The 12,342-nt window shown below is 46.4% G+C and overlaps 1 protein-coding gene across 1 annotated transcript; it reads left to right on the top strand.

Moving 5' to 3' along the window:
• The first annotated feature begins 1,811 nt into the window (after window positions 1-1,811).
• On the top strand, window positions 1,812-11,382 carry LOC142068291 (uncharacterized). The gene is made up of 2 exons (XM_048859719.2): window positions 1,812-2,031; window positions 8,693-11,382. Exon 2 carries the CDS (start codon window positions 8,797-8,799, stop codon window positions 9,961-9,963), a length of 1,167 nt encoding a protein of 388 aa, XP_048715676.1. The 5' UTR covers window positions 1,812-2,031; window positions 8,693-8,796; the 3' UTR covers window positions 9,964-11,382.
• Window positions 11,383-12,342: the final 960 nt, after the last annotated feature.

Genomic DNA, 12,342 nt, shown 5'->3' on the forward strand with positions numbered 1-12,342 from the left:
TGTGCAGCCATTCTTGTATGAAATGCTATGTAGACATTACGCTTGCTTGCAAAACTGAGGGGTTTCTATCAAAGTTTCAACTTGGTATTTTTGGTTGTAATAGGTTTGGTCTCAGACTCTGTTCCCATAATATAGGGTGCGGTCAAATAATTTCATTAGTAGTTTTATTGGTGTATTTTATTTATTCATTGGTTTCTTTTATGGTATAAAAGGCCTGAAAGCATATTTTTTCTCCTAATGTTTTTACAGAAAGCCTGAAGTTCGAAGATGGAACTCAGATATGTATAATTCAACCTGTTCTATTTCTGCATTTTCCAAAATAATGTTTTTTTTAATTTATTTGGGTTGTTTAAAGCTTTTTTTGGAGACAATCATTATTCTTTTTTTTATTCAAGGTTGACCTGTAGAATCCATATGTTGCAGTATATTTGTAGCAGGTGTAGGTTCCTTTGCAGAGTATTTTGTGGGGGTGATAATATGACAGCTTACTTGCATAGTTCAGGCATCATACATCTGAGTCGGTTTAATATAGAGTCCTGGGTTTGGAGAGTTCTCTAATAGATTTGATAGTGCACTGATATATATGCTGTGAAGTGTAGGGCTGAAGTTGCATCTATTTTATTCCTCTGTGTCTTGTAGGGATCAGGGATGGTTGGTTGCACTGTACATAGATTTAGTTTGTTTCCCATCAGTTCTGTTCAGAGACTTTAAAGGTAAGTCCAGAGTGCCCTTTTGAGTCAAATACTTTTAAAGGTTATGGAACAGACATATCTTCCCCTTTCAGGGGCATTTATGTAGTAGGGTAGGGAATTATGTTTTTCAACTTGTTTAACTGTATTTAGAGTAAAAGGTTGGTGGTTTATTTCTCAGGGGAGAATCCAATTTGTCTTTTACATTCTTTGTTGTTCCTGGTCAAGTATTTTGTTGTTCTTTATCAAGGATTCCACAGACTAGTCTGCTCCTGATCTTGCTAATATAGATGCATCTGTGGGGTTGTCTTGATATCAGGCTCCTTCACAGTGACTGGGACTGTGCAAGGGGGCAGGGTTGTATCTCTGCTTCTGTCAGTCACTCTGGGACTGTGCAGAAGGGAGGATGGTCTCTGGCTCTGTCAGTAACAATAGGGTTGGGCAGAGAGGTGGGATAGAACTGATCTGGGCCTGTCAATCACAGCAGGGCTGTGCACAAGGGTGAGGGAGGCAGTCTCTGGCTTTGTCAGTCACAGTGGGGTTGTGCAGTGGGGAGGGGGGACTGGTCACTGGGGCTGTGTACAGGGCTGGGGTCTTGGGGACCAGTCTCTTGCTCTGTCAATCACACGGGGGCTGTGAAGTGGGAGGAGGGGGGATGGTATCTGGTTCTGCCCATGCAGAGGGGCAGGTGGGGGGGACTGGTCTGTGGCTGTGCCAGTCACATCCATCCTGGGCAGAAGGACGCGGGAGGTGTGGTCTCTGGTGCTCTGTCAGTCACACCTGGACTGTGCAGAGGGGTGCGAGGTGGGTGGTTTCTGGCTGTCAGTCACAGCAGGGCTATGGATGGGTGGTGGTTTCTGGCTCTGTCAGTCAGAGAGGGCCGTGCAGAGTGGCGTGGGGCGGGAGAGGCTGGTCTCTGGCTGTCAGTCATGGCGGGGTGGGTGGAGGCAGACTCTGGCTGTCTCAGTCAGAGGAGGCTGTGCAGTGGGGTATGGGGGGCTGATCTCTGGCTGTCAGTCACAGCAGGGCGGGATTGTCTCTGGCTCTGTCAGTCAGATGGGGGCGGGCAGAGGGGGGCGGTCTCTGGCTCTGTCAGTCAGACGGGGCTGGGCAGCGCGGGGGCGGTCTCTGGTTCTGTCAGTCACACGGTGGGGGGTTGTTTTCCTCCTTCCTGCAGGCGGTCCGGCAGACAATGGCCTCCGCCGGCTCGGCCGGGCTGTAAGCGGCGTCCGGGGGAGGCTGTCGGGCCGAGGCAGGCTGGGTCTGCCGGCCGGCGCCGCGCGGAGCTCGGCTGCAGAGCGGGGGCTTCCCCGTGTCAGCGGTTCCAGTCCTGGGAGCGCCGGTAACTAGCCGCGGTTCCTCCCTCCCCCCCAGCCTGGGTCACCCCCTCCCCTGCTCGCGGCGGGGAGCTGCTGCCTGGCCCGGTGTCTTCCCCGCCCGGCTACGGCCGGGCTGCTGCCCCCTCCCCACCAGGCACCAGCTGGCCGCTCTGGGGCTGCCCCGGCGGGCTGGGGAGCAGGCCAGGGTACCCCATTCCCTCCCCGTCCTCGGCCTGGCCCTGCATGCCACTAGGCCCAGGAGGGAAGCCGCAGCCCGCAGGAGATTGGTCCTGCTAGCAAGGGTGGGGGGAGATGCCAGGAGATGTGTGTGCCATGCTAATGTGGGGAAGGGGGTACAGGAGTGGACCTTGTTCTGCAGGAAGGGCCTGGCTGTAGCAGTGTGGGGAGGGGGCAGAGTAGGTGGTGCACAGTGACAGTATACACTGGGGTGCGGGAATAAATTTGTACAGTGAGGGTGCTGAGAGCCATTGAACCAAACTGTAAATGCTCCATATAATGGAAACCACTTCAAGCCAATGGGTGCAGTAGCACCCCTAGTTCTAGCACCTGTGAGGATACAGGCATTGCTATGCCAGTGGCTAGGAGGATTGCATAGAAAGGCTAGCCAAAGGTAATGTCAGCAAAGAAGAGAGGCGTGAGGCAGATCCAGTCTAAAAGATGAGCGTTTTCAGCAGGTGTATCAAAAGCACTGCTAGAATAGGAAAAAAGATGTCCAAGAGTCCTGAAGAGCTCTGCCTGGCACTGAGGAATAAATTCATTAACGTATGTTAGTTTCACCATTGAAACTCCCTGTAGATAGATAAAGGAAAAGAGGGGCCAGGGAAACTGGTCCAACCGGGAGGTGAGGGATGGGAAATTGAGAGGTAAACCCTGGTCTGGAGGGGGAGAAAATAAGTGGTAGTTGGGCAAAGCCAGAGTGTGTTGGGAGAGCTCTCAAGTGACTAGTATTTTGGGAGCTTCATTTTGCCTTCTAAAATACAGGCTTGGTTTTCTGTCTGGGAGAAATAGGTACTTGGACTCAGAGAAATCTTAATCGCTTGGAGCGGAACTTGGACAAAACTCAGCAAGAGGAAATGGGGAGACAGCAGGGAATAAAGGGAGAAGTAGAGGAAATGTAGGAGGAGAGAGGTGTGGGAAGAGCATGTCACATAAGCAAAGTGAGCTGAGGTATGTGTAGGATGTCTGTTAGGTACAAGGGGATTGCCATATTAGATCAGGTCTGTGGTCTATGTAGTCGGGTATCCTGTCTCTGACAGTGGCCAGCACCAGATGCTTCAAAGAAAGGGCAAGAAACCCTAGGAGGTAGATGTGGGATAATCTGTCCCCGTGATGAACTCATCCTAATCTGTAATAAAGATTGGGCTAGATAGGCAATCTGGGTTTATTTTAGGGTTTGTCTACACTTAAAACACTTCAGCTGCACTGCTTCAGCACTTCAGTATAAACACTACCTACGCCAATGGGAAGGATTCTTCTTTCAGAGTAGGTAATCCACCTCCCTGAGCTGCGGTAACTAAGTCGACGAAAGAAGTATTCTGGGGGTTCGGTCAGTGTAGCTATGCGTCTCGGGGTGTGGATTTCTCACACCCCTAAGATGTAGCTATACCTATGTAAATTCCTAGAGTAAATCAGGCCTTAGTGTTCATTCTGGTGGGACACTGGACTCTTCTAAAAGGAATAGTTGGGAAGGCGTGTCAGGAAAAGGGGAGGGAAGCAGCAGAGGCAACAAGACAAGTCTGGGGGCACATTGGGGAGGAGTTCCCTACAAACTGATCTTTGATATGCTTTAAATGAGTGCACAATCCTTACAGGAAGCCTGTCTGGTTTGGGGAAATTACTTATGTCCAATTGTGCAGAAAACCCATGTCCACTGCAAGTGAAGCTGTTAAAAGTTCCTCCCTGGAATCTAGACATTCCATAGGGAAGAATTAGAGAAATCCCACTTGTGTTTTGGATGCACACATAATTAGATGATGATACTTTCTGGAATCAGTAGATGACAATTATGATACCAAAAAATATAGATCAAAAATATTTGGTAGTCCTTCAGCGTATACAAGGATCTCAGTCTGTCTTAGTTTTTAAGGTTAGATTTGTGCATGTTTGTTTGTTAAATCAAACGTTAAATATGTACTAAATGCATCTGATGAAGTGAGCTGTAGCTCACAAAAACTTATGCTCAAATAAATTGGTTAGCCTCTAAGGTGTCACAAGTACTCCTTTTTTTTTTTTTTTTGTAAATCAGGAGGAAAAACTTCTTCCCCACCACTCTTTTTTTTTTTTTTAAGTGTCAGAGGCTGTGCAGAAATTATTGAATCTGCACTTTCCTTGTCCTACCATATGTTAAGGAAGTCTGCAAAGCAATAGACCCACCTTTCTTGACTTCACAGTCTTGGACCCGGCTTATAAATTGAGCTGTCAGAGTGGATATTGGCAAAATGAGTTAGGAACCATTTGCTTGTGGAAGTCACTGACAATTTAAACTTGCACATGTTAAGAAAAAAACCACAGGTTTGAGAAATCAGAGTACTCGCATCATCACCTGGTCAAAGTGTTCCAGCAATTCTTTCCTAATTCTCTTCCTCTTCATCCCTCCCCCGCACAACTTCCTGCTATTTATCGCTCAGCCATAGATTTTGTGTCTTTGGTTATAGTTAGAAAACCTTTTCTCAAGATTTTTTATAAAATCTCTTCTCTCTGTGGGACCAGCTGATTGTTACCAATGGTCTGGAAGATCCTGAAGAGTTTCACAATAATGCAAGTTATGATGAAGGCTGGAGGTGGCCAAAGAGATCACAATGCTTTCGTGCCCCTGGTAATTTTGAGAGTGAACAGCACGAGCTTCGGCAACTTCTTTTGTCCCATCCCCATCCTCAGCTGCTCATTGCTATGGGGGTTGACTGTACAATCTCTCTACGGTGGCTGGAGCTTGTAGCTTACTTTCTATAATTAGTATCAGGAAAGAAATACTTGGTAGCAAAGCTTCCTGGTGATACGCATAAAAATTAAATGTCTCTAGCAACGTGGCGTGCAGTGGCAGTGTAGTCTGGGTTGGTCCCAGGATATGAGAGAGATGAGGTGGGTGAAGTAATTGGCTTAACATCTGGTGTAAATCCTCCAGTGCACTAACTGTTCCAATAACAACTGTGTGGGTGAAATGAGAATCACTATGCTGTCAAACTCGCACAGAAAACTGATTAAAAACAAAAACAAAATACCATATCGCCTGTGGGCGAACATTTCTCATAAAACATTCATTCCATATCTGATCTCTGTCCTCCTTCTTAAAGGAAGTCTGCACAACACCTTCAAAAGATGAGCCTGGGAGCTTAAATTTGTAACTTTGCTAAGCACTAAAAATCATAACTTCATAAACATACTGAATTTAAATAAATCTGTTAGTCTTTAAGGTGCCACCGGACTCCTTGTTGTTTTTGTGGATACAGACTAACACTGCTACCCCCGGATACTTGATACTGGATTTATAGCTCACTACAAAAATTTAAGGAGTACTTGTGGCACCTTAGAAACTAATCCGATGACGTGAGCTGTCGCTCACGAAAGCTTATGCTCAAATAAATTGGTTAGTCTCTAAGGTGCCACAAGTACTCCTTTTCTTTTTGTGGATACAGACTATCACGGCTCTACTCTGAAACCTCACTCACCTTGTATCTCTAGTAACATACTTAACATGAATCTTCTTCTCCTGTTTGCTGAAAGAAGCTTGTCTTCCTCTGGGAGTTCTGTTCCTGGGAATTAAAGATTAGATCTGTAGCTCAGGGGTTCTCAACAAAAATTTTGGTGGCCTCAGAGTGCAGCTGCCAACTCTTGCAGGTGATCACTGACAATTTTTCCTAAAGTACTTAATTAACTTTAGGAAAAATGAATAAATATGCATATATACACATCCAAATCATTGTCATTCATTTATGTAGTAGGAGGGCAGTAGGAAGTAGAGCTCCCCATTCAGTGCACCTGGACTTTGCTCCTATTCTCGTGCTCAGAGCCTGTCATGGAGAGGGAGCCCCTCATCCTGCTGGGGAACTGCCAAGCCACTGAGCTGCTGGGGTAGCTACAGCAACTGTAAACAGTGAGTGTGGACCCAGGAAGGGGAAGCCCTGCCCTGTTTCTCTGTCCCTGCCTCCCGTGGCCATTCAGCAAGAGCTCTTCCTGGGGAAGGTGGGTCAGGATTTCACCAGTTACCTGCGGAGTCCCAGGCTCCCTGTGCCCCAGGCAGGAACAGGGGAGTGCCCTGGTGACCAAACACTGCAGCCACCTCCACTGAGAAGAGCTGACATCGTGCACACTGGCGCCACGTGTCTCCAGAGGTGCAGCCTGGAGCCTCCGAAGAGTGTGCATTGCTGCCCTTGGTAATGGTTGTTCAGGAGCAACATCTGGGTGCTGCAGGGAGGGCTGCTGCTTTGCACACACGCCCCCCCCACCCACCCCCAATCTCTGCCCATACTTCGGAGGCTGTCATAGCCACACAAAAATCTCCTGGTGGCCATGTTTGAGAAATGCTGCTGTAGCCTAATTCAGGACAGTAACCAGGCTGGGGTCAGGTACCCCCCCCCCCTCAAGATTTCTGCCTTCCATTTAGCAGAGTTTGAAAACCGTCACCTCCTGCCAGGAGCCAGTGGATGGGAAGCTGGTGGAAGCCTCTCAGACCACTGGCTCTGTGCTGTGGGAGCCGAGGCGCTGGCTGGCTGCCTGGTAGCCCTCTCTGCCCTACTCCCTGAGCCAGGCCACCTCTGCACAGCCAGGTGCTCCCCAGGCAGGATGGATGGCACAGCTCCAAGTAAACCCTTGACACACGCCTCTCCCCAAAGGAGCCCGTGCCAGCCAGCAATGCCCTCTGGAGCCAACCCCCGCTTGCGGAGCCCAACTATCATGAGATGCTCAGCTAGGCACTTGCTCAGCAGCAACAGACCCAGGAGTGCCAGGGCAGCGGCCAGTGACTGCCTCCAGGAACATCTCATGGCGTCCGGCGCCAGGCTCCTTCGGGGGAGAAACGAGAGTAAATGAGGCGCAGGTTGGACTGCTGCCCTGCTTGCCAGGGGAACGCCCAGCCATGCAGAGGTGGCCCAGCTTGGGAAACAAGGGAGGGAGGGCAGTCAGCTGGCACCCTGACCCCCACAGCGCAGAGAGCCAGGGGCCTGAGTGGGCCAGCAGCTCCCACCAGCTTCCGATTCACTGGTTCCTGGCAGGAGGCAATGGTTTTCAAAATGTGGGATGGGCATCCTGGGGGGCATGCTCCATAGTTTGAAAATCTCTGTGCTAAATGGAAGCAGAAATCTGGGGGGCACGTAACCCCCCCGTATACGTTGCCTTTAGGGGGCGCAAATAAGCTTGCTTGCTCTGAGCACTAAAATCCCTTGTTATGCTTCTGGCCTGGTGAGTTTGAATATCTCAAGCTGGCTCCTGCTGAAAGGGACCCATTTGTTAATTGCTCAGATGCTGGAGCTCTCTGATATGAAAATTTTAAAATATTCTGAAAAGAAATAGGCCAGGTGGGTAGAAGAAGGTGCATGGTCAGTAGGGATTGCAGCTCTCGATTGAATGTAGTTTAAAATATTTCATAAATTATACAGTACTAGCCCCCAGTTTGACTTGCACCAGCCAGCAATGAGAGATGATATCTTGTGGGGAACTTTCAAAGAAAATGGGGAACTCGGACATGGTTTTGGATTTGCCTGAGATTAAAAAAAAAAAAGTGTTCAAATCTTGCAGAGAACAAAATAATAATAAAAGAAAATGTACCTGCTGCTTCGACTGTGTACGCTGACACACACTTCACAAACAGACTGTGGATAATGACAATAGTCAACTGGTTAGGTCCCTAGTTTAGGATTTTGGCAGTCTGGGTTCAAGTCCCTGATTCATCACAGACTTCTTTTGTGAACTTAGGCAAGTAACTTAGCCTCTCTGTGCCTCAGTTGTCAATCTGTACAATGGTGGTGATAGCACTTCCCTTCCTCACAGGGTATTGTGAGGATGAATGTTAGAGTTAGACACTGTGCTCAGACACTGATGTAATATTAATGGGGACCATGTATGCACTACAGCTAGAAAAGTGCTTTACTTAGCTTAATTGTCAGAAAAGTGGGGAGATCGTGTAGCAATATATCTGGGCCAGCAGAGTTCAGATCTAACAAGGCACGTTTTATGAAAATGTAATATGGGTATGGAGAATGGAAACGGAAGTGCTCAAAGAGAGGTGGGGCTAACTTCTAAATAATTGTTAGAAAAGAAAAAAAATTACTTGGTGATGTGATATTTTGCACTTTCTATTTGAGGTAGTTGCACATGGGTCATCCAGGTATAAGAGAGAATGAGATTTTATCATAAAACAAATTGTTGCATTACATGTGGCTACTTAAATATTTCAATTAAAAGAATTTTCCATATGCCAGTGTAGTAAAATAGCAGGGTATCCTCTGAATGCATCCAATGAAGTGAGCTGTAGCTCACGAAAGCTTATGCTCAAATAAATTTGTTAGTCTCTAAGGTGCCACAAGTACTCCTTTTTCTTTTTAGACAGGCAGATGTCTCAGTATCGTTTGTTCACTTTTCCTGACATCAACTTCAGCAAGTCAGGTAACGAAATATTTTTTTCCCCTCTCCTTGCCCCACTCCCCCTTCCCCCTCTCTATCCTTCCCCAGGAGGCTGCAATTGGAGTGGAAGATGAAAAGGTCTGATCATGAGAGAACATATGTACATGTCTCCATGATTACCCATCAGTAAGCACCTTCTATGACACCACAGGATGGATGTGGAGGTTGACTGGGAGTCTGATAATGATACTTGTGACACCGGTGAGGAGCATTCAGATGACTCCAGCCATATCTCTGAACGGATGGGTCGCAAAGCCAGCCTCCAGCTGGAGGTAGAGGAAGATTACTCACCACCATCTAGTCCTGCTCGCAGCCTTGCTGGACCTTCAGTTAGACAGGAACTCCCTGTAGAATTGCAGTGTGAAGAGGAAGAAACCTATGAAAACTACTACCAGAAGCGTGATTCAACCACCACTGCAGTATTTGTCACCTCCAGCACCAATTTTGACCTGCAATGTGAAGATGAGGATCTGGAGCTTTACTCCTCTGAGCACTCTGAGGAACCTCAGGGAGGACTAAGTGAGGATGATGAAAACATCATTCTTATTGATGCCTTTGGTGAGGAGGACCTGGAGCCTATCTCTGGAGAAGCTTTGCCTTATAGGTGCAAGAAGTGTGGTCTCTCTTTCCAGGATCTGGGTGAATTACAGGAACACAAACAGATCCACCTGACAGAGCATTCATACCGATGCCCCATCTGTGGCAAAGAGTTCTTCCGTGCTGCGAACTTGCGAATGCACAAGCTCATTCATTCTAGTGACAGACCACACAAGTGTCCGGAGTGTGACAAGGGGTTCATCCGCACAGCTGATGTCTGGAGGCACCTACGCAATGTCCACAAGATTGAACGTTCAAAAATGTTGGGAAATGGTATGGTTAGGAACCCATGGTCTTCAGTGCACCAGAACCAAAATGGTGGCGGAGATACCTATCAGCAGTGTTCAGATGACCAAAAGCCTGGAGGAGAACAGCCTAAACCTTACATCTGTCCAACATGTGGCAAAGGTTTCCATAAACCTAATTTGCTGTCCAAACACAAGGTGATCCACCGACAGGACAAACCATATCAATGTCAAGAATGTGGAAAGTCCTTTATCCAGCTGCTCAGGTTGAAAAGGCATCAGCAAACTCACTCTGGAGAGCGCCCTTTCTACTGTGAGGAGTGTGGCGGAACCTTCACGCGGCTGGCATCACTACAGCGTCATCAGCGGATCCATACTGGAGAAAAACCCTACTCTTGCTCTTACTGTGCTCAAGACTTCACGGAGTCAGGCTCCTTGAGGAGACATGAGCGCACTCACCAAGTGAAGACGTCTTAGAGTTTATAGTACCTCACCTGCTGTAGTGGTTGTTTTGTTTCCCTTCTTATCTGAGTGAAACCTGTCCATGCTTCTTAAGAAACCTCCATACTCTATGAACATAGGTCATTCCACAGCTACCTTCCCCAAATATTGCCAATATGACTCTAATAAGGAAGCAGAGTCTCAGGAGGAACTCCATGATCTCTACAAGTAAAGACATAAGTGAAGAGGAAAAAGCTGCTGTGCCACTGAAGAAAGAGGTTAGAGAAGCTGTAGGACAAATGTGGAGAGTGAAGCCCTTTGGAGGTGCTGGACATTGTCATAAGTAGCTGGATTTCTTTTGGGGTGTGTCAGATTGAGTTTTTCCCAAAGATTGATGTGTTAAATAGAGCTTTGGTGCAGTCCTGACCCTGAACTGATGGGTACTACTGTCTAGAAAGTGACTGCTCTCCAGCAGTGGATTTGGAGATCTGTCATTGCAGGCCATTGCCAGGACTGCACAGTTCTTAGTCAGCTGTAGCCCATCCACACCTCTGTGCATTCTTTCATGGTTTTTAGTAAAGTACCTTTATTTGAAAGAGAAGGATCATGTCAGTTGCAAAATAATATCCAGGACTTTAATACACTGGAAACTTAATTAACAGTTGCACCCTTTGCGCACACACTTGCTTATGGATATACTGATCCTTCATGTGCTTACATAACCCATGTCACCTGTATGTATATTGGTGCATGGAGAGAGGGTTGGATGGCTCACTGTGATGATGCATATGGGAACAGTGGGTTGTCTCTATGGATCTGTGCCACTTGTGTCTAGGTGGAGAGGCTTTACCCTGCCCAGCTATTGTGTTACAGTAACAAATGTTTTAGAATTTAAAATCACAAAAATGCTAATTAAAAAAAAATTAAGGAAAATAGTGCTGTTTTTTACACTGTTTAGTACTTGGATTAAAGGTTCCTGATTCTAGCTCTGACTCTAGAAGATCCAATATGGTAAGTAGCATCTGTCCTTATCACAAATTCTGGGGCACTTTTTAGGGGATCCTGGCAATTTAATTTTCTTTTTTGAACAGGCTAATTAAAAATCCTCAATTTTGCGCTACTGAACCCTTAAAATAGCATGCCTTTGAATATTTAAAACATTCTTTTTTAAAAATGTGATGGCTTCTGGCTTTTTCCCCCACCTTGTTTTTTGAGAAGGGTCTTTTCGGTTGGCCTAAGAGGAACACCTCTCCTTCTGCATGCTCTTTCATTGTATATGTGTACACCTGTTTGCTGACTGTTCACTTTTCATTTTGGCTCTGCTTCTGCTGTTACTGCTAAACACCCATTTTTTTTCAAAGGTCTGAGAATGTTGTTCACAAAAACTGCATAAGATCAGGTTCACTACATGTTGTCAAATGCACAGATAAATAAACAAAAAAAGTGTGAACCATCTCTTTTCAGTCATAGTAATTTTGGGGGTTACTCGTAACTATAGTAAGAACGATTACATACAACAGTTTTGTAATTTCAAGTTGATAGTGCCTCCTCAATCACTCGGCTAGCCATTGGTACCATTATGTAAGGCCTTTTATATAACATAATAGTAGGTAGGGACTTGAATGAGGGAGCTTGTAACTGGTAAAAGTCTCCTTAAGCCTCACCTGACCTTCCTGTTGCTGCCTCTGCTTCCAACATTGGATATGCCTACTGCTCCTGTAGCTCTCTGTATAATGGGAACTGTGGGAGCATGGTGATAAGGCAGGTGCCCTTCAAGAAGTTTCCTGCTGCATTACCCATGGCTGTAGGAGCTCTTCTAGCAGTGGGATTGATCTGAATGATGAAGTGAAAACACCCCCCTACTCCTCTCTTGTTCCCAAACCCTCCTTCATTTAGTCTGTTGCACATCTGGTTACAAAACACTTACTTAAGATGAACACTTTATCCCTAAACTTCCTTTATAAGCGTATATTACACACACTGGTATTCTCATATTCCTTAAATGCATTGTTTTAGAGTTGACTCAAGCTCACGACTAGTGGGTTCATTGTTCTACTTGCCATGAATGGTTGTGGATGTAGATGGAGACAGACATGAAAAATTATTTTCTACTGTCCTCTTGCTCCAGCTGATATACCTACCATCCTTTGCAATACTTGCTCTGCCCCTAGGCTAGGCTGAAACGTGAATCTTAGACCTAGCTGCAGTATCCAGGGATGGTATTTTTTAAATTTAAGACCATTCTTTATATACAAGTTGTGTGTCTGTGTTGCTACAGTGAGGCATCTGTGTATATCCACTTGGTTCCCTTAGCTTTGCAGAGGGGTCACATGAAATAATGCCTCCTAACTTTTTGAAAGTCTGGTTGCCATGAGGAGTTCTCAGCATTCTGTTTGCATTTTTACAGAATGGAAA

Source organism: Caretta caretta, chromosome 8 (genome assembly GCF_965140235.1).
Source record: "Caretta caretta isolate rCarCar2 chromosome 8, rCarCar1.hap1, whole genome shotgun sequence".
Taxonomy (NCBI): domain Eukaryota; kingdom Metazoa; phylum Chordata; order Testudines; family Cheloniidae; genus Caretta; species Caretta caretta.

Coding starts and splice junctions, on each gene's coding strand:
- LOC142068291 (XM_048859719.2), top strand. CDS start 8,797: ATGGATGTGGAGGTTGACTGGGAGTCTGATAATGATACTTGTGACACC.